This window comes from Hermetia illucens, chromosome 1, assembly GCF_905115235.1.
Source record: "Hermetia illucens chromosome 1, iHerIll2.2.curated.20191125, whole genome shotgun sequence".
Taxonomy (NCBI): Eukaryota; Metazoa; Arthropoda; class Insecta; order Diptera; family Stratiomyidae; genus Hermetia; species Hermetia illucens.
Genome location: NC_051849.1, coordinates 49,258,019 through 49,280,161, shown reverse-complemented (window position 1 = coordinate 49,280,161; position 22,143 = coordinate 49,258,019). Strand labels below are relative to the sequence as shown.

General features: G+C 41.7%; 1 protein-coding gene across 1 annotated transcript; it reads left to right on the top strand.

Annotated features, from left to right (window-relative positions):
* Positions 1 to 9,208: 9,208 nt before the first annotated feature.
* LOC119646185 (phenoloxidase 2) lies at positions 9,209 to 12,055 on the top strand. The gene is made up of 8 exons (XM_038046567.1): positions 9,209 to 9,448; positions 9,604 to 9,776; positions 9,843 to 10,023; positions 10,086 to 10,535; positions 10,627 to 10,920; positions 11,068 to 11,401; positions 11,472 to 11,727; positions 11,799 to 12,055. Exons 1-8 carry the CDS (start codon positions 9,275 to 9,277, stop codon positions 11,995 to 11,997), a joined length of 2,061 nt encoding a protein of 686 aa, XP_037902495.1. The 5' UTR covers positions 9,209 to 9,274; the 3' UTR covers positions 11,998 to 12,055.
* The last annotated feature ends 10,088 nt before the right edge of the window (positions 12,056 to 22,143 follow it).

Sequence of the window (22,143 nt, the reverse complement as noted above, 5' to 3'; positions counted from 1 at the left end):
TGAAAAGGTGAAAGGGTTCACTGGTAACCACTTCAGTTGTAAAGTGACTTCTTAACGGAGACATTCTCCTTTACTTTTATTTATAAGTCATTTGTGGATCTACACGTGTTGCTCGAAATTTATAATTTCAATCTCTTTCGCGGTTGGAAGTGTGTAGCAATAGTGGAGAAATATGAGTGAAGTAGTGATACCTGTTTGGAAGCTGAAGGTAAAGTATTCACCCTCAATATTCCTATTTACCGCAAGAAGGAATCGAACTTACCTATTTGCCCTCTTGAAAATTTCGAAAACCTACTGCTGTGGTAAATGTGACCTGGGCTCCGATATAGACTTGACTTCAAAATTACTCTAAATTATCCAAATAAGACAAAGATCAGTTTCCGGAATGTGCGCAAACTCAGTAAGCGAAATGCTAGAATACTCGCATTCTTTTAGTCAGACCTTTAGCAACATTGGCTGAGCATTCAGAAATTTCGAGAGGTAAGATATGTGGACTCGAATTATTACATGAAGCTCCCGTAGAAGATAAAACTTCAAAGCGCCTGTCACACCTTATTTACTCGAAAGAGTTAAACTACGAGTATTGCTGTTACTAGAAGTATGTAAGCAGTGTTTCATGACCTCTCATCCGGTCAGCCAAACCTTCCGCTAAATTTCTTTTTTTGTAATTTTTCGTTTTTGAGGAAGGAGATTCTGAAACCCTTGCCAACACTTGTACATTAAATTTTTTCGACAAAATATAGAGAAGGGAAAAGCAAATTCCACTGTTACATAACAATTGATCCAGATTCAGAAACAAATTGAACAAATTAACACTAATAGTTTACGAGTTAAATAGCAAAGTAGTGACTAGTTTCATGACTTGAGTATTATTTCTTTCAGTAAATTCGCTGAAAATGATGAATGTAAGGCGTCAAACTCTTTTATAGGACCTCAGCATATTCAGCGCTACCTCTTTGAGTTGAAACAATCTGCTGGTGAGGTTGTCTCACAGTACTGCTCCTTATTTAAGCTATTACTAAGCCGCTACTAAAGCTTTGTTTTTGAATCAAAATTGTAGCCTATCAAAAAAGCATCATCATCATCAACGGCGCAACAACCGGTATCCGGTCTAGGCCTGCCTTAATAAAGAACTCCTACCTGCGCCGAGGACCACCAATTCGATATCCCTAAAAGCTGTCTGGCGTCCTGACCTGCGCCATCGCTCCATCTCAGGCAGAGTCCGCCTCGTCTTCTACTATAAATATTGCCCTTATAGACTTTCCGAGTTAGATTATCCTCATCCATACCCGTCCACCGTAACCTATTGAGCCGGACTTTATCCACAACCTGATGATCATGATATCGCTCATATATTTCGTTGCTATGTAGGCTATGAAATCGTCCATCCTCATGTAGGAGGCCAAAAATTCTTCTCTCGAACGCGGCCAATAGTTCGCAATTTTTCTTGTTAAGTCTCCGAGGAATACATGAGGACTGGCAAGGTCTTGTACAGCAAGACCTTTGACCCTATGGTAAGACGTTTCGAGCGGAACAGTTTTTGTAAGCTGAAATATGCTCTGTAGGCTGCCAACAACCGTGCGCGGATTTCATCGTCATAGCTATTATCGTTTTTTTTTATCTGGTTTCGCACATTGGTTTTATAAATTTCGCCGGGATACCGAATTCTCCCATGGCTGTGTACAGTTCTACCCTGAAGATGCTATCATAGGCGGCTTTAAAGTCGATGAAAAGAGGTTGTAACTGATGTCCATATTCCAACAGTTTTTCCATCGCTTGTCGCAGAGAGAAAATCTGATCATCAAAAAAGCAGCACTGACAGAAAAACCGATCCAGCTCTCTTAAATTAAACGTATTTTCATCAAAGAAGAGAAATTATAATGTAAAAGCGGGCGACAAAGCGGCGTGTTTGAAGATGGATACCAAAACTGTTTTAATTGTATGCTATAGGGTATCATCTCATACGACTACTTTCAAGTATGTTGAAGTGCTTTGAAAAATTGCGGAGCCAAGCCAAGGATACAAGCAGCATCCGCACAATCCATCGATTTAAAAACCATAAGTCGCCAAGAGCCGATGAAATTATAGCCGAATTAGTTTAATATGGAGTCGACCACATACACCAAGCGGTTCATCAGCTTATGCTCATGGTGTGGGAAAGGAAGAGGGCAGAAGGGAACTACAGGCTTACAAGTTTGCCTGTCATAACCTTCTCCTCTGCCTGTACCAGGAAAAACGGAAGAAAGGGGCGTGAAGGTCGTACCCAATAAATGAAAACTAAATGGTTACTAACGTGAAAAGCCCTGTGAGTCTGCTCTTCATTCTTTAGTTTAAAAGATAGAGGACGCAACTTTGAAAGGCTTTGTGATGGCGTCAGAGAGCATGGTGTTGACGAAACTCTAATAAAACGGATTTACGCAGAGATCGCTGTGGGCTAAAATGGGTGTTGATCGCTACCTAACAACGGAAGCGACGAAAGACAAAATCTACCAATGCACGTTCAAGCTTATGCGGATGATGTGGCTTTGCTGGATGTTGGTCGAGATCTCGGAATCGTGTATAAAAGTACATAAGGCGCCGTTGATTTTATTGACAGTTGGTGTCTCAAACATGGACTTGCAGTAAATCCAAATAAAACCACAATGGTATTATTTACAAAAGAGAGGAAACTGAATGGTTTTTGCCTTCCAGAGATGAGTGGAACAAACCTTGAACTATCCGAAGAATTGAAATATCTTAGAGTTGCTCTAGGCAAGCACCTTCTTTGAGATAAACATGTTGAGATAAAGATGAAACCAGCTCTTACAGCTTATGGGGTGTGTTGGCGGACTTTTGCTTCGACATGGGGACTTAAGCCCCAGGTAATAATGTGGTTATATGTTGCTATCATTAGGACGATGTAGTGTGGTGGGTCAAGATGAAACAAAAGAAATTTCGCTATAAACTAGCCACAATGCAAAGAACTGTGTGTCTGGTTATCACCGGTGTCATGAGCACGACATACGGGGCAGCTGTGAATGCATCATCCAATTTGCAGACCTTGGGTTTGTTTATGCAGAGCACTGCAATGAGAGCAGCTCATAGACTAATTCGATTAGATCTATGAGAAAAGAATGGTCGTGGGGGGGGGGGGGGGCGCACAGAGAAAACTGGGAGAAGCGGAAGAATGCGTGTCAGGATATACTGACATCTTCTACACAAATGACTCAAGAACAGAAAATGGTTCCGGAGCCAAAGTCTCTCTCTTGAATAAAAACGAAAAGTGGGTTTTTCCCTTGGGACAATACAGAACGGTCCTTTAGGCTGAAGTATATGATCGCCAGGCTGCATTGAGGGCGTTGAGTAATGCTTTGATGACTTCAAAAATGGTTAAGAAATGTTGAAGTCGATTGAACTCTGTTTCTAGATTCATTACGGCGGAACTACTCTGGGAAATGTCACATGATTTAGCAAAAGAGGGTTCAACTTCCCCATGCTCGCACCGGAACCAGCTATTGGGGTGTTGGTAGCATTGACTGATGCTACTATCAAAAACTGGGAACAAGCTTCACACAATGACAGGTGGCGGAGCCTTAATGCTGTTAGGCACACCAAACTTTTCCTTTTAGAACCAAACAAACATACTGCAAAGTTTATCCTGTCGAAAAGCAGGAACACACGTGTCCGTCCTGTGATGAGGGAGCAGAATCCATGGAACATTTCCTGTGTGAGTGCCCTGCCTATTGACGCATCAGAAATCAGATTTTCGGTGCTGATGTGCTCCAACGGGAACGGGTAGCATCACATCCACTAACGGAAATCCTGCGATACATAAACGAATTCGAAATATTCCGTTAGACCGGGAAATCGAGTATAATGGACTACTAAGATACTGAGTGCTCTCACCTACCTCAAATACACATACATCCAGCACATTAATGAAGGCAAGACGAAGTACATGATGGCAACGTTAACGCAAAAAACCAAAGAACGAATAACATCGAATTCCGCTGGTCAAACGAAACCAATAAAGATAAAAGACTACAACTTTGAGACCCTTAATAATGAAATCCACGCACAGTTGTTGGCTGCCAGCAGAGCCTATTTCAGCTTACAAAAACTGCTTCACTCGTGCCAGTTCTTATGTATTCCTCGAAGGAGTGTTGTTAGCAAGAAAAATTGCGAACTCTTTTCCGCGTTCGAGAGAAGAATCCTCCGAAGAATTTTTGGTCCCCTACATGAGGATGGACGATTTCGTAGCCTACATAACGACGAAATGTACGAGCGATACCATGACCGTCAGGTTGTGGATAAAATCCAACTCAATAGGTTATGGTGGGTGGGTCATTTAATTCGTATGGATAAGGATGATCTAGCCCGGAAAGTCTATAAGACTTATCTATTGTAGGAAATGGCAATATCTATTGTAGGAAAAGAAGACGAGGTAGGCCCTGCCTGAGATGGAGCGATGGTTTAGGTCAAGAGGTAAGACAGCTTTTAGGGATATCAAATTGCTGCAAAACCGGGGTGTCTAGACTTCCTTACTAAGGCAGACCTAGGCCGAATACTGGTTGTTGTGCCGTTGATGATGGTTTAAATGTGCTGCACGACAAGATTTTATGTTGATTTTAAGCGAAGGACAGGTGTACATTTTTCCTTCAAAATATGACCATGCGAGTTAAATAATAGATAGTTATCTATCATAAAAAAATATAATTAGACTATCTGAGAATTTAAATTAGCTGGCAAGCGGGGGTTTCTTTTTTATTTTCCGAGTTGTCTTAATCTCGGCAGATGCTGAATTTCACCTAATACTAGCACTAGGTGCCAAGCATTTAGGTTCAGACTATCCTATCTACTTAAATTATAAAGGTGCGCTGGTGGTGGTGGCCGGCGGTAGGTCAATGGAAGAATCCATCGAGAACTCCCCGCAACATCGAGCACGTATGCGATTTCCACCAAAGTTAGCAGTGTCTTGTACTATATTATAGCCGAAATTACTACAAAAGTTAATGATTCCAGGATAAACTTAGGAGAAGTTTCCAATTGATTTCGAAAAAATATACTTATAATAAATATTATTAACTTTATTTAGATCGGTATTGTAATGGCGGATATTTTCAACCCTAGATACCACGTGCATGGACCGCCGTATTTTCTTCAGATAGTTGCGTTCGGTAGTTTTTGAGAAGGGGTCGTTGATGAACTGATCCTTTTCGGACCCACGCACTCCTTCCCTGTGCAACCAATGTCAAAACTAATACCGGCGTCGTACTAATAAAAGCCTTTCATTTGATATCCCACATGACTACACTCGGTGAAAAAATTATCCACCCCCCTTTTAGATGTATGGGGATCCCCTTTAAACTCAACCCCCATGTTTCTACCGAAATTTGTATCAATAGGAGTAACCGTTTCTGGGATATAAGGTGTGATAGACGGACGGACGGACAGACAGAATAAAGTTTTATTTTACACAAAACCTTAATGAAAAACCATTTAAAATTAGCTTCGTTCAAAAACAGGTTTATCGCTTGAGAGCGGTTTTAAGATTAACTTAAACATAATCACATATTCTGATTGCGCCGTTGCGTAAAAATACAAGATGGTTGGCTGGTCTACCGCGACTTTCGGGAGAAGGTCATTCCTTGTAACCTCATAAGGTGGACACGGCCAAAACAAACAACGATGGAAGTGGTGGGTTGCCTCTGCAGCATACAACGGCGACATACGATGCCATGACTTCGTTTGCACCAAATCATGAGATATCAAGGTTGAGAAAATCATTTCTGCAAGCAAGAAGACTTTGCCAAAGTATCATAGAGAAGCCGGAATATGAGAAGTTGGAGGAACAACACCGAAATCTCCGAAGTAACCTCAAGAAATCTATACATACAACTAAACTGGATTGCTGCAGGCAACCAATTCAAACCCTTGGAGGAGTACCTACAGGGTGGTAATGTACAATATGTTTAGATAAAAATGACCACAAGTAACGCATCTTCGGCTATTATCGATAATAATTAGAACCCGGTTCACGCAGCAGGAGGACGGTGGGTCTCATCCAATGGTCGATCCCTGAAGTAACTGAGGAATGTGTCGGCGTATTGGAGGAACAAAGCTCTGCTAAGAGTGTTCTTCGCAGTGGAAGAGGCAGAAGTTAGTTTTATTACCGAAACTTCAAACACCAATTGCCGTACTTTCTTCATATTGGTCATATCTGTAGAGATATAAGAAGGTGATATACAGCAGGTTACTGCCGTTCATTGAGATTGTAATTGGTTTATCAGAGCGACAGGGTGTATTTCGACGGGTACATTCTACGGTCGATGTGATAGCAATAATCACGGACCGGGCTCGAGAGGCGATGTCCCTAGCTACTTGGCTTGAGGCTCTCTATCTCTCTCTCTATCTCTATCTCTATCCGTACAAAAAAAAAATTTCGTGGTGTACTTGTAAATATTATTCGCCCCAACGAAGTTTACCAGATTTACTCCCCAAGATGTCTAGGTATTATTCAGTTTACCAGGTGTACAAGCTTAAATCCGCTGTTTGCTCACAGATAGCGTCAGTGAGCGTATCAAGCTGCTATGAGCACGCCATATTTTTTTTTAGTACGACGTTTTTCAACAATTGTCAGACCATATCACCAGCAAGTTCATGCAAAAAAATATTTTTTCTCTTCAATAATCCGGTCCAGTGTTCTTCCCGGAAAAGAACATTTGGGGGAGCTCTACTTTTTTGTTTCAATAGGAAGAATTCAGCCGCTGAATCGCATCGAATGCTTGTGGAGGCCTACGGCTACAATACCCTGTCGGAAACAACATGCCGATACTGGTTTCGGCGGTTCAAAGATGACAATTTCGATCTGAGCGACACGGAGTGTGAAAATCGGAAAGTCAAGGACCACGAATTGGAGGCGTTTTTGGACGAGGACGATACTTAAAATGCTCGCCAAGCAATTAGGTGTTTCTCAACAAGCCGTTTCCATGCGTCTACGTGCAATGGGTAAGGTTCAAAAGATCGGAAGATGGGTGCCGTATGAATTGAGCAATAAGCAGATGGAGCGGCGCCAAAACACATGCGAAATTTTACTTGCCAGACACAAAAGAAAGATGTTTTTGTATCGGGTCGTGACTGGCGACGAAAAGTAGATTTATTTTGAGAATTCTAAACGAAAAAAAGCGTGCATGTGGTGAGATCAGCGGGGTATTGTCTGCTATGAACTGTTGAAACCTGGTGAAACTGTCGATGCCCACCATTATCACCAACAATTCATATAATTACATCGTGCCGGAATATCAGCAGAGACATGAAAAGTTGATTTTCCTCCATGATAATGCTCCGTCGCACACGTCGAAAAAAGTTCGAAACTACTTAGAAACGCTTAACTAGGAGATACTACTCCACCCCGCTTATTCTCCAGACCTTGTCCAATCTGATTCTCATCTGTTTTCATCGATGGACCACTCGCTCGCTGAAGAGCACTTCGATTCTTATGCAGACATCCGAAAATGGCTTGATGAGTGGTTTGCCTCGAAAGATCAACAATTTAATCGGGATGGTATCCATAAATTACCAGAGACATGGAAAAAATATGTAGATAAGAAGGGACACTATTTTGAATTGAATTTTGAATATTTTGTTTTGATTCCTATAAAAAACTGTATTTTCTTGAAAAAAACTGCGGAGTTAAGCTTGTTCACCTGGTATAGTGACTCAATAAGGCTCCACATGGAGTGATGCATAACCTAGGCTATTTTACCCTCCCCACCGAAAACAATTTTTATGTCCTCCTTCACGAACTCGCTCCTTCAGAGTGATTATATCGACACCTTTACATTTGATGGTAATATCCTACCGGTTACCCTATACATTTCGCATTTTTCAATTTCGCTGAGGATTTTTTTTTCTGTTATAGAATATGCAAATTCTTAAGTTTCTGAAAGAGCTATTCTTTCTAATATTTCATAAAATGACAAGCATTTTACCCCAGGTCGACGAGCTCTAGGTCAACCTCAAACTTTCCGAAGACGAGTGCCATATGTTTCCCCTGCGTGGAGATAATGATCATTTACGATCACATCCTCCTATTGCCTTTTTGTAGCTTTCTCCAAGCAACGGATCCTTTGGCGCGTTTCATTTTTTGATGGAGGTCACCTAACCTTTTAGGAATTTGTTGCCTGAGTGATTTATGCAACCCTTTCCACAGCTTCATCCCAGGTAGTGTTTGGCAATTTGTGGGATATCACCTAAGTTACCTAATTCGTTTTCCTTTTAAAGTTACTTACCATGATATCTCTCCACATTACCCATATCTTCCCGCCAAACGACGTCACGTGATGCTCCAACTTGGTCACTTGATTCTGCAATCAAAAATGTTGCCGCCGGAATGATCTCTTTTCGTTTTCCTTGCACAACCATCCCTCGTTTTGTGAAATAACTTGCGTAACTAGGATTGCTCGTAAATGTGTAGATCTCGGGAGCATCCAGCTTCATTTACAATTGAGTTCTAATCACACTCTCCGACTCTCTGGTAGACAATTTTCCTGCTACTAAGGTACTACCAATGTTGAATATAGATGGCTTTTGCTCACCCTTTAAAATCTCCCAATCTCCCCGTAAAAAAACTATTTATTTTTTGGTATTCTTGCCGTGGCAATATTCCATGCAAATTTAAGGCTTAGTTACAAATGCTTATACGTTTACATCGCAATACACATTCAAAGAACATCCCTTTATCTGCACGAAGGGGCTCGCCTGATTTAATTGCGTTGCTAATCATATCTTATCTAAGTACTAAACTCTCAATTATCACACCCCCTGCTAGTTTATTCGAGTACTCACATTGCGATATCAATGAATAAATGAGTCATACCAATTTTTCCTGAGATTAGAATTCCACTATTTATCTTTTGAAATTTCTTACCACAAGTATTATCGTGGGATCGTGAAATTTTTCAACCAATTCTTCAATAATTCAAATTTAAAAAATTTTCGGTTTTCATTAATACGATATTACTATATATATCTCATTCTTATCATTTCCGCTGAACAACTTATCAGTATCTTTATGAATTTCTCGAAGAAAACTGCGGTTTCCTTTTCGTCAGACAAATTAGATTTTCGTGTCATATTTGCCAAGTGATAACTGACCACATCCAATTAAGCAAGCGATTAAATTATATTCCTTTATGCACATATAAATAAGACATGCAAGTTTGACTAGCGTATCACATTCGATTGTGCTGTTCTACGAAAAGTACTGTTTGCTCGCATCACAGACTACTTAGAAATGGAGGATAAGAAAGGATTGCTGCTGCTTTTCCAACGACCACTAGAGCCGGTGTTCACTCCCAAGGACGATGGAAAGGCTGCTTTTGATCTGCCTGAAAGTTACCTGACTGATCGTTATAAGAACGTTGGGACCGAAATTGAAAACCGTTTTGGCAGTGAAGTGGAGACGAAGGTAAATCTTAAAAAAATAATTAACTTCAAATTGAATTCAGAAATTCACCCAAGAAAGTCGTTAGTATTTATCTACCTAATTTGATTTCAATGATGTCTAGTTTGACTATAAACTGTAAGTTTTATTGCGATACTACTTGTTGAAATTACTTCCAGATACCACTTCAAAATATCAAGAAACCCGATCTTTCTTTCGCGAAAGGTTTGAGTCGCAAGCAACAGTTTTCCCTCTTCATCGACAGCCACAAACGAATCGCCGCTAAGTTGATTGAAATTTTTACTGAAGCTCCAGATGTTTCCTCATTTCTAGCAACAGCTGCGTATGTTAGGTAAAAAAAGTTATAAGTACATTACTGAAGGGGAATATTAACTTTAGTAAAATAATCCATTTTTAGGGATCGTGTCAACCCAACCCTCTTCCAGTATGCTTTGTCCGTTGCCATTCAACACCGCCCTGATACCAAGGATCTCAACATTCCGAACATCATTGAAATCTTTCCGTTGCTATTTGTTGATCCAAGCGTAATCAACCAAGCTAGGGAAGAAGCTAGCGTTTTCCGCGATAATAGCAATAGGGTAAGATATTCTTGATTGTTTCCAAAAATCCATGATCCCATAATAATTTTTTTTTAAATCAGATGCACATTGAGATTCCTGAGAACTACACAGCTTCCGACCGAGAAGATGAGCAAAAGTTAGCATACTTCCGGGAGGACATTGGCGTAAACGTCCACCACTGGCATTGGCATTTAGTGTACCCAACTGAGGGACCACCAAGTGTCGTTCGTAAGGATCGGCGTGGGGAATTGTTCTTCTACATGCATCACCAAATTCTTGCTCGTTATAATGCTGAACGTTTTTGTAATTACTTACCAAAAGTTAAGCCGCTAACTAATCTACGAGAGGGACTCCCAGAGGCTTACTTCCCCAAGATTATTAGTAGCTTGAATAACCGCACGTATCCAGGACGTATTCAGGGTGTTGTATTGAAAGATCTTCAGCGTGATGAAAATATTGTAGAGGTTGGCGATTTAGAACGTTGGAGAGACCGAATTTATGAGGCAATTGATCAGGGATATGTTAAGGACGTAAGTAAATTACAGCATTTTTGGATACAGATTCCATATTCCGAGGGAATGTCAATTTACTAAAATTGTTACTTTTGCCTTTTGCTTTTAGTCAGCTGGAAATAAAATAACATTAGATGTCGGAAAGGGAATAGACATCCTTGGAGATATAGTGGAGGCTAGCGCCCTTTCGCCCAATCGGCAACTCTATGGGAACTTGCACAACATGGGCCACAATATCATTTCTTTCGCTCATGACCCTGACAATCGCCACTTGGAAGACTTCGGTGTTATGGGTGATGTTACCACTGCCATGCGTGATCCCATTTTCTACAGATGGCATTCATTTATTGATATGATTTTCCTAAGATTCAAATCAAGGTTACCGCCATACACTAGGAGTGATGTAAGTAGAAGAAAAATAGAAACATGAAAGATAGATTAAGGTGACATGTTCTGGCCTTATTCATTCGCACATAGCCAATAACACTTAACTTTTCACAGTATGAACCGATCTAGGAACAATTCAAAAAGTTTCTTGATATCTTTTCAGTTGGCTTTCGATGGGGTGGAAGTTAGTTCAATCGAGGTCAAAATCAACAAAGGAAATGCTCCTCCTAATGTTTTGCTAACATACAAACAGAAGTCCGACGTTGATCTGGCGGCTGGCCTCGATTTTGGACCCAACGGCAACGTTTTCGCTCATTTTATTCATCCACAACATGCTCCTTTCATGTACACTATCCAAGTAAACAACAGCAGTGGAGCTCCACGCAAGGGAACATGCCGTATCTTCATGTGCCCACGTGAGGACGACCGTGGACAAGGCTTCAAGTACAATGAAGCACGAAACCATATGATCGAGATGGACAAGTTTACAGTTGACCGTAAGTTACAATTCACGATTTGCTCCTTTCAAAAAAGTGTCCATCGGTAACATTTTCCACTTATCCCCAGTGAAACCCGGCCAGAACATCATCAAACGTCATTCGGAACAATCCAGCATAACCATTCCTTACGAGCGGTCTTTCCGAAGACTTGGAGCCGCTAATCAGCCCAAAGGTGATGACGAATTGGCTGAATTCCGATTCTGTGGTTGTGGATGGCCTCAACATATGCTTCTACCAAGGGGAACAAAGAATGGAACCGAATATGATTTGTATGTAATGATTTCCGACTACAAGGATGATGAGGTTATGCAGCCAAATAGGTCGTAAGTATCGTCCTAAAATCTATGGTCCATAAACTTCTGTACTTTAAAGTATCAATTTCTAACTTATTTAGCCCTGATGTGTGTGGTGATGCCCACTCATTCTGCGGATTGAAGGATAAGCTGTATCCCGACAAGCGTACTATGGGTTATCCATTCGATCGCTCTTACCAAGCTCAGAGCTTGGAGGAATTCGTTTCGGAGTTCACCAACATGAAAATCTCACCCCTAACGATTAAATTCAACAATGTCATCATTGAACGTGATCAGTAAAATGCTTCTTAATGGAAACTAAATTGTCAGAATGAAATAAAACTAAACTTCAACTCTATTTCGAACTCTTTCTTTATTCCTGCTTACTGCCAACATTACTGGTGTCATTTATAGGTTATACTTATCTTGACTGCTGCACCTTTGTGAGGTTTAACTAAAATATTACTCCATGTAACGCCTGTTTATTGTGTTAACGATACATTTGCACTTCTTCACTTGGAGCTAAGAAATTCTAAAAATGCAATGAAATATACCATGAACAATGAACAATGAATCTGGCTCCACCACAAAAATTCACAACTGCGTTGAACATTCGTTCGTTATACAGAAATCGTTGAAAACGTCATTTATGGTTGCACCGTCATTTAGAGGGAACACACTGAGAGGTGGCATTTGTTTATGGTTGAAAGAGTCTAAAAATCGGCTTTAAACGAAAAATTTTATGAGAGCTTCCAGGCGTTGATATTTCCGTTACTATACAAAGAAAGAGCAATATTGGGGATCACCATATTAGCGGGATAAAAAATCCTAAAAAGGTGTTCACCATCATTACCATCAACGGCGCAACAACCAATTTCCGTTCTAGGTAAACCTCAATAAGTAACTCCAAATATCCCGGTTTTGCACCAACGTCCACCACGTCGGTATCTCCTAGTTTGCTGGCATATGTCATAGTCCTGTCTGAAAAAGGGTCTGTCACATCTTTTTAATGACTATAGATTTTGGCCAAGGACCAAATAACTTCGGTTACATAAGGCAGTGCTACTGTTAGACAATGATCTTTGTTTATTTTCGAACCACATCGACTCATACCTCTCAGTTGGTAGGTCCGAATAACCACCAGACATCCTATTGGTGAGGTAATATGAGCGGCATGACATGGCGCGGATTTATGATTAGTCGAAAAATTCAGTATAGGTTACATTTGGGCTGGGAGCTCTTGCATTCGTTAGGTTACTACTTCAGAATGATACTTCGTGGAGACGACCCTCAGACTAGCATTGTAGCTGCTTCCCTTTCGATAATAATCTTCGCAGAAATGGAATTATATAGCTATGACACCATTAAGTTGGGATTGAAAGCTCAGTTGAGATGGACTCTTAACTAGCGCTTGATGCCGACTGTGAACACTAACTTCCTAAAGGACTTGTCTCAACTAACGCGTTGCCTCTTTGCTTGCATCAACATTCAGGGGGATCCTTTAAGGCGACTACGCTTTTTAGCGGAAATAGCGACTTGTAGCTGAGAATCATAACAGAATGACAAGAACAAAAAGAGTTTTAACCATTACAGTGATCAAACTAGTAATAGTAAAAATTATTAATTCACTGCTTCCTACAACTTAAATGGGTGAATATTCGATAAATCCATCTGCAAGAAGCACAAGTTGACTGTCTTAGGTGATAGGCAACTAAAAATGAGAAACTCACAGAGAGTAGCAGCGTGGATGGCAATAGTTCTACCGGTGAAAATGGGAAGAAGAGGTCGGAAAAAGGGCCACGAGAAAAATGACAACCTCCGAGTTACATTAGATTTCCTTTTCTGGAAAAAAAATTGACGAATCCGCTAATCAGGCGGAATGATTTCACCGGAGAGGATGGGCATTAGCCGAAAGGAAAGAGCAGAGGAAGAAAGGGTACTCAAGAAATATCGGTTAGCCTTATCGGAAATGAAGGCTGCTACCATCACTAAAAGTTATGAACCTGGACCTTATCACAGAACGAAGGGGAGCTGAACAAAAAACAAATCGCTGAGCAAATCGTGGCACCATCAACCCGACTGAATCGACTACCGATAAGAAGAGATAACGAGAAAACAGCGCATATCAGGTACCAATGAAGCAGCAGGCAGCATTCCGCAAAGTAGATAAACTACGACGAGAAAATCATTGCCAAAGAAAAAGAGAAGGCGCCAACCACAGTCACCAACTAAAGGAGATCTTTCGCAGAAGTTTTTTAGAGAAATCCGTAACAATGAAAAACCAAAAGGCACTGGGTTAGACGTCAAATCTATCTGGCGAACTCGAACCTACGGTGCGCTTGTCGCACTTGAATCGAAGATGGACAAGAAGGATACGTTCTGCGATACAGTTCAGAGCATTCTAGACACAAAAGCAGTGGTTTGCAGCCTGAAACCATAAAAACAAAAGATCTGGACTTCCTAGCGAACAAAAAAGAAGTAGAGGAAGCAATAAGAAGGGATTGCCCATATGTGGACACCCTCAAGTTTGGTGTTAATAAGTCAACTCCAGATGAGAAAAATTGGCCATTATCACTGTCCCGGAAAATAACATTGAATCAATTTTACATTGCGGTAAAATAAAGATGGCTGGATCGTCTAAATAATGAAGCGAAGGGTAGGTCTCGCCAACTAATTGCTAGGCCTAACGAGCACATAACCGGGGTTCGCAAATAATAAAACACAAGCATTTTGTAATATATGTGCGGTGAACTCGGGAATAAGTGAAAATATGGACTGTATTTTTTGTAAAGATTACGACCTACGTGAACCAAACGTGTCTTATGTTCTCGGTTCCGAGCGGGCCCAGGTCTTCAAAGAAGAGGTGCAAAAAGGGAAAAGTCCAGTACCACGATCCACTTTCTGCAAGCATATAGCCACAAGAGTGCAACTACGTACAATAGAAAAGAATAGCTGACTTGTGGCTTTTTAGCGAGCAATACCAAGATAGAAGATCACCATTGTGGAATGCCGATATATTTGCTATTAGTGGGAGAAATGCGATCAATTTGCAATTTGCGACGAGATGGCTTCGTTTGGATTCATTATGCAGAAATGATTTTTTTCACTGTTTATTTCACAGACGGATTAATATATATACTATATGCCCACTTTTCGGAGTAGACTCGAGGCCTTATAGAACGAAATTCGAAAAGCGGAAGGTAGAATTCCAGTTGGAGGTGAATTTTAAGCCAGAGACCTTGAACGGGGCATAGCTCAAATAAATTCTTGAGGGAAGAAAATTTTGGAGATGGCTGTCAGGACGGGAGTTATTGTCCTCAATATTTTTAGCACTCCGAAATTCCTACGTTGTTACTGCGAGGATACTATCTCTGTCGTAGCAGAATTTCGAAGTGGTAACCTCCTCCTAACCTCCCAATGCCCTGACCATGTGAAACATCGAGAAATTTGGCGTTAGCAAAACTGAAGATCTTTCAAGAATAAACTAACCGGAAGGCACAGATGCCTTTTTTTTTGTAAAGGAGGTGGAAATCTTCAAAAGACACTGGTTTGGACACACCAGCGTGTGGGATTTTTACCCACTAAAACCACCCCCGACTCCCTCCCTGCCCCGCGGAATCACAATAAGGTATTACATCACGGGGCGGAGTCAGCTCACTCTAGCTTAACCCCATTTCTTCTATACGCGGTGCACGTGATCGCGCTTTTCTCCTTTCCGCATTCTCTTGATGTGCTACCAGACTGACTAGATTTTCTGGTACCAGCACCTCTCCTAGAGTCTCCTCTAGATTTCTCCTTTCTTCCACAAATCTCGAACAGTGGAAGAATACATGCTCTGGGTTCTCTGGGACTCCATCACAATTTGGACAGTCGGGTGACGTCTCCAACTTAAACCTATGAAGGTATTGGAGATATCCTCCATGTCCCGTGAGAAACTGGGAAAGATTATAATTAATCTCACCGTGTCGTCAGCAACCTAGAGGTATGCCGTGGCCCTCCCACCTTCGGTACCATCCTCGCCAGGGGCATACTAGCAGTGGATGATTTATCACAAACATACTGTGCGTGTTGCTTATGGCTGAGCTTCCTGTCTATCACCACGCCCAAGTATTTGATGGTCGGCTTGGAAGTGATGATATGATTCCCGATTCTAACAAAGACACAGATGCCTGAACTGCGACTGAAGGATTAGTGAACTCAGTAATAAGGAAGTAACCTTTGTACGGGGGGATGCGAGTATGCGACGGAAGTGACTCAGGAAGAGGCCAAGATGAAGTAACTCTTGGATGCGCAGAATATAAGGGAGCGAAAAGGGAACTACGCCACGAAATCAACAGTTAAAAATATGCTAGCAGTTAGCGACATACTCACGCAATCATGGGGCTCCGGATATAAGATAGTTACCAAAAAACTCGATGTTCATCGATCACTTTGTTTCATGCAAACAGCCAAGTTCCCACGGGTCCCCTTTAGCTTGTTGACTAAGTTCTACTAACAGCGTGCTTTGATTTTGTTTATCACATTATGGAGTCTCCTTTTGACTCATCTGTACTCTAAATTTGGTGCGCATGCCTCCTCGCGGGCGTGTAATCGTTGGACCAAATGGCGGAGCTTACGATACTTCTTTCGTAGGTAGGCAATTTCTGGCTGGCCTAGTTCTTCTTCGTTTCCTCGTTTTTAAGGTTTTGTGTAAAACAAACTACTTTTTAAAAATTTACTGAAAACCCCTTTTAAATTCATCCAAGGACTTTCGAAATTCGTACCAGCATAGGGGATAATATTTCCTATATATGCGCTAAATTTCATGGAAATCTAGCCATTAACGCCAAAGTTATAGCAGTTCAAACTTCGCAATTTCCCGCGAATTTACTGCTTCCAAAGCCATGCAAATCAGATGCTGACGTCATAATTACCCGGAATAATTGACATTCGCGTGGAATATTAAAGTCGCATTTATGAAGAATATACTTATCTGCAGCCCTTTTTAAGGTTTTGTGTAAAACACTTATGTGAAATCTAATCTTCGAGAGATGTTCCATTCCGGGATCTGCTCAAATAAATTTACTAATAGTGTATTATCAACTTTTAGAAATTGACTAAAAAACTCCCCTTAAGCTCACCCTAGATGTACCAAATCTTGCACCGGCACAGAGGACAGCATACACATGCCAAGTTACATGAAAATCCAACTATTAGTGTCAAAGTTGTAGAAGTTCAAACTTATCAATTTCGTGCTAAATAACAGCATCCTAACCCATACAAATAAGATGCTGACGTCATAATTAACGAGAATAATTGAAATTCGAGTGAAATATTAAAATTCCATTCAAGAAGAATCTAATTCTCCCTAGACCTTTTTAAGGTTTTGTGTAAACACAAAACCTTATTAAAATCGGTTTACTGTCTGTCTGTCTGTCTGTCTGTCTGTCTGTCTGTCCGTCTGTCTTTTTTTTTTTTTTTTTTTTTTTTTTTTTGTTGAGGAGGTGGAAATCTTCAAAAAGACACTGGTCTGGACACACCAGCGTGTGGGATTTTTACCCACTAAAACCACCCCCGACTCCCTCCCTGCCCCGCGGAACCACCATAAGGTATTACATCACGGGGCGGAGTCAGCTCACTCTAGCTTTGTCACCTTTCTTCTATACGCGGCGCACGTGACCGCGTTTTTCTTCTCTCCTCTGCTTTTCGCAGTTTATTTTGGATAGATGTGATCATAGAGTTTACCGCATTCCAATTCTCTTGATGTGCTAGCATTTTCGGCACCAGATTTTCTGGTACCAGCACCTCCCCTAGAGTCTCCTCTAGATTCCTCCTTTCTTCCACAAATCTCGGACAGTGGAAGAATACATGCTCTGGGTCCTCTGGGACTCCATTGCAATTTGGACAATCGGGTGAGGTCTCCAATTTAAACCTGTGAAGGTATTGGAGATATCCTCCGTGCCCCGTGAGAAACTGGGTGAGATTATAATTAATCTCACCGTGTCGTCTCTCCAACCACTCCTTGATGGCAGGAATGAGCCTGTGCGTCCACCGGCCCTTTCCCGAGCGTTCCCACCGCTCTTGCCATCTATTTATGGATCTCTCCCTTTCAGTCTTCCTCGTCCGCGATGAGGAAGAGGTTGGCTTTGCATTGTATATGTTCGCCATCTCATCTGCCAAGATGTCAATCGGCATCATTCCAGAGATGACGAATGCTGCATCATCTGAGACAGTCCTGAAGGCAGAGCATACCCTCAGGGCTGTCCTCCTGTAGACTGAACTCAGTTTGGTAGCGTTCCCTGACATCCACAACGCCTCCCTCCAAACTGGGGTTGCATAGAGCATGATCGAGGTCACCACCCTGGCTATAAGCAACCTAGAGGTATGCCGTGGCCCTCCAATGTTCGGCATCATCCTTGCCATGGCCATACTTGCAGTGGATGATTTGTCGCAAACATACCGCACATGTTGCTTATAGCTAAGCTTCCTGTCTATCACCACCCCCAAGTATTTGATGGTCGGCTTGGAAGTGACGATATGATTCCCGATTCTAATACAGGCGTAATCTCTCTTCCGGCGCTTAGTGATGAGGACCGCTTCCGTTTTTTCCTCCGCAAGTGTCAGACCAGAGCTCTTTAGCCAACTTTTAACAGCACCGATTGCCTCACTTGAGTATAACTCAGCATCTTCAAGATGCTTTGCGACAACAACCAGCGCTATGTCGTCAGCGTAACCCACCACTGTGGCTTCCCCCGGAAGGGGAAGATTAAATACATCGTTGTACATGATGTTCCACAGTAGTGGGCCCAATACGGAGCCCTGCGGGACACCCGCGGAAACAACGTACTCCTGGGGTCCGTCATCGGTGTCATACCAGAGCCTCCTTTCAGTTAAATAACTATCGACGATAGCAGCGAGATAGGCGGGAATACCAACCTTCGCTAAAGATTTCCGTATTAGATTCCAATTGGCCGAATTGAATGCATTTTTCACATCCAGGGTTACTACCACGCAATATTTGCTGGTACTACCCTTTCCGTGAATTGCATCTTCGGCCAAGCCAGTAACCAATTTGATGGCATCAATGGTTGATCTGGCTTTACGGAACCCATACTGCCGATCCGAAAGGCCGCCTTGGCTCTCAACGACCGGGAGTAATCTATTGTAGATTACCCGCTCTAGCATTTTCCCCACCGTGTCCAGGAGACATATGGGTCGATATGAGGATGGTTCACCTGGAGGTTTACCTGGTTTAGGCAGAAGTACCAACTTCTGCCGCTTCCATGCCATTGGAAATATCCCCTCGGACATGCACGCTTCGAACAACTCAGCGAACATGTCCGGTCTGGATTTCACGGCAAGCTTAAGGGCCTTATTCGGTACTCCGTCCAGGCCCGGCGCTTTGCTGTCTCCTATTCTACCGCAGATATCTCGTCTCTGGTGACTGGCGGAATTGCCGCCACATTCAGAGGTGGTTGGAATGTGTCGGTGCTCATTCCAACCACCTCTGAATGTCCGTCTGTCTGTCTGTCTGTCTGTCTGTATGTCTGTCTGTCTGTCTGTCTGTCCGTCACACGCATTTTTCTCGGAGACGGTTATAGCGATTGAGACCAAATTTGGTAGAAAGGTGGGAACTGTGAACGCTCACGCATACAGTGAATTACATCCTTTTACATCGAATTTAAGGGGGGGTCCCCATACATGCAAAAGGGGGGTGTAAAATTGGTTTTCATCAAATAGTCATGTGGGGTATCAAATTAAAGGTCTCGATTAGTACTTTTCAAAGCCGACCTTAGTTTTGAAGTTCGTTGGAAAGGTGGGGAGCGCGGGGGGTTGAAAGTGATCACTTCTTTAAGGGGGCCATTCTCAGAAACCAGCAAACCGAAAAATCTGAAAAAAATCAAGAGGCTGCCACTATATGGTGCCTGGGCTCCGAAATACCTTGCATACCGATAACTGTTTAAATAAAGTTAATAATGGTATATTACTACAATTTTTTGTAATTGGTTAGAAACCCCCCTTAAGTTTATTCTAGTACCATGAAATTTTGCAGTGATATAGGCTATAATATAGAGCATGATCTTACCAAGTTTTGTGGAAATCTCACTATTACTAACAAAGTTATAGTACCTCAAATTTGTTGCTTCTTTGAAAATTGAAGACTATGAATGTCAATATCACCCGAAAGTGGATACTCTCACATAGTATATGGATATATTACGTGCTACGTACTAAGAAATACACAAAACCTTTCGTACCTGAAGCGTCCAGCTTCCGGTTTCCCGACTTGTTTATATTTGATGTTGGTTAAATTGTTGGCATTTGCTAATAATATTAAACTCGGGGTGTGAGGCGTTTGAGGTTGACCATTATCGACACCGGGCTTTCCACCGAATGATTTAGCCATTTAGGCTTTCTAGAAAATAGAGGGCAATGGAATTTTTAGCTATATTACACGGAGCTGTCGTGCATTCGTTGCTCCTCACATCTTTTTCTTTTTGTTTAGCCATCAGTTCACAAGTGGGGTCGGCCCGTGGTGACCGGTTTCGTCATTTTATTTTATCAAATGCTTGATCAGGATGTAATCTTGAGACCTTTAAATCCCCATCCAACGTATCAAGCCACCATTGTTTTGGCCGACTTTTTGATTGCTTACCATTGCTTTCGATGTTCTGACCAATACTGGTTGTTGAATTCTCGTTAGTGTGAATTACATGACCACACCATCGAAAACGCCTCTCTTGCAGTTTTTCCACGATTGGTGCAAACCCGTTCGATCGCGGATATTCTCATTTCAGACATAATTAAAACGTGTCACGCCACCAGTGCCATGCAACATCTTCGTCCTCATTACGCAAGACGCCGTTCATTGACCTTTATAGTCGGCCAATACTCAGAACTATAGAGAGCTCAGTTCTGGCAATGGCAGTAACCTGCCCAGAACTGAACGTTTTCAATATCTCGGGTCAATGCTATAAGCCAATGGAGAACTACGTTATGTTCCTCACATAGGGAAACACAAAACCTTTTATGCCTGAAGCGTCAAGCTTCCGGTTTCTCGACTTGTTTTTTTCTGTTTCGATTCATAGCTTCTTCGTCTTTGAACAAATGGGTTTCTGACAACGAAGCGTGTTGTTTCCTGTTGTAGTTCTTTGCCTTTTTTTGGGCTCTAGAGACTACTTGAAAAAGTCTCCTTCAGGCACGTCTTCCTCTTCCCGCCTCTCCCCCAGTTCGCTTTGAAGTGGGCTGTTTGCAATTTATTTAGCGGCAACAGTATTCTCAGGAGGAAGTGGGGCTGTTTCTGCTTTTCGACCGCGTAGTTCAGTAGTTCCTCCAGTTCCATCCTTTCTTTCTCTGTCATTGCATTGATTTTTTGATTTGTTTAATTTTTGTTCTGCCTGGTTTTTTTATCAGCGCATCCTGCACAAAAGACTAAGGCACGCTGGACAGCAACCGGTGTACTCGGGGCCAAAAATCTTACGCCAAAAACTTTACGCCTCTCCTGACTGATCTCGGTACTCACGGAAGGAAGAATTAGCGCTCGTTCCAGACAAGTCTGTCTACTAATACCAGTTAAATGCACATTACCGGACCAGGGGCCAGGGGCTGGCCACTTCACGTCGGCGGAAAGTTGTCAACGACTCCGAAGTTCACCAAGTGCCCCGACGTGTACTAGTCATTTGCGGTTTGCTCTTCACCGTTCTGGGTTGATTGCTACCTCTGCTTTCATACCCTTCAACTAAAATATCCATTTCGCTCAACCTTGGACCAATAAATAATTTCAAATAAACTGTGGAGGTGAAAATTCTGTACTATACTGTATTGTGATTTTTAGAGTTGTTAAAAAAATAACTTTGGTTCTTTCTATCAACCTCTCAATCAATTTACGACAAATCTCTGTCAAGGACGGTTTTTACTTTTTTTTCGAGAGTTGAGACCAAACCCAAAAATATTTTTCAAAAGCATCCGCCTTCTACCAAAATATGTGCTTCCGTAATGCATAAAAAATGTTCGTCTCACGTTGATTGATTAAAAAATAGGCCGAATTCCATCATGAGATATCAAACAATATGAATTCCTACCCAAAATATATTAAATGACTAATTTATGATGTAACCTGAAATTTGCAGGTATCCAAACCTGGTTTTATTGTTCTATGAAGCAAACTAAATTCAATGTATTATTCATGGATCTACTAGAAATGGGTGACGCGGGACCATATTCACACACTTTCACTAGAAGTCTTTCTCGCCACGCGCGGGCTGGACTGGATGACTGTTTTCTACTTTATTAGATGAGTAAATTATACTACTATAATTTATCAGATTTGAAATTTATTCAAATTACAGGAATAAGTAATGGAAATCATTTAAAATCCGATAATGAAAGAGTGAATCGTGGATACAACGTGATTTAGAAAAATTGGTGACAGCGGAAATTACTTTTGAAAGATGAGCAAAATCAGCG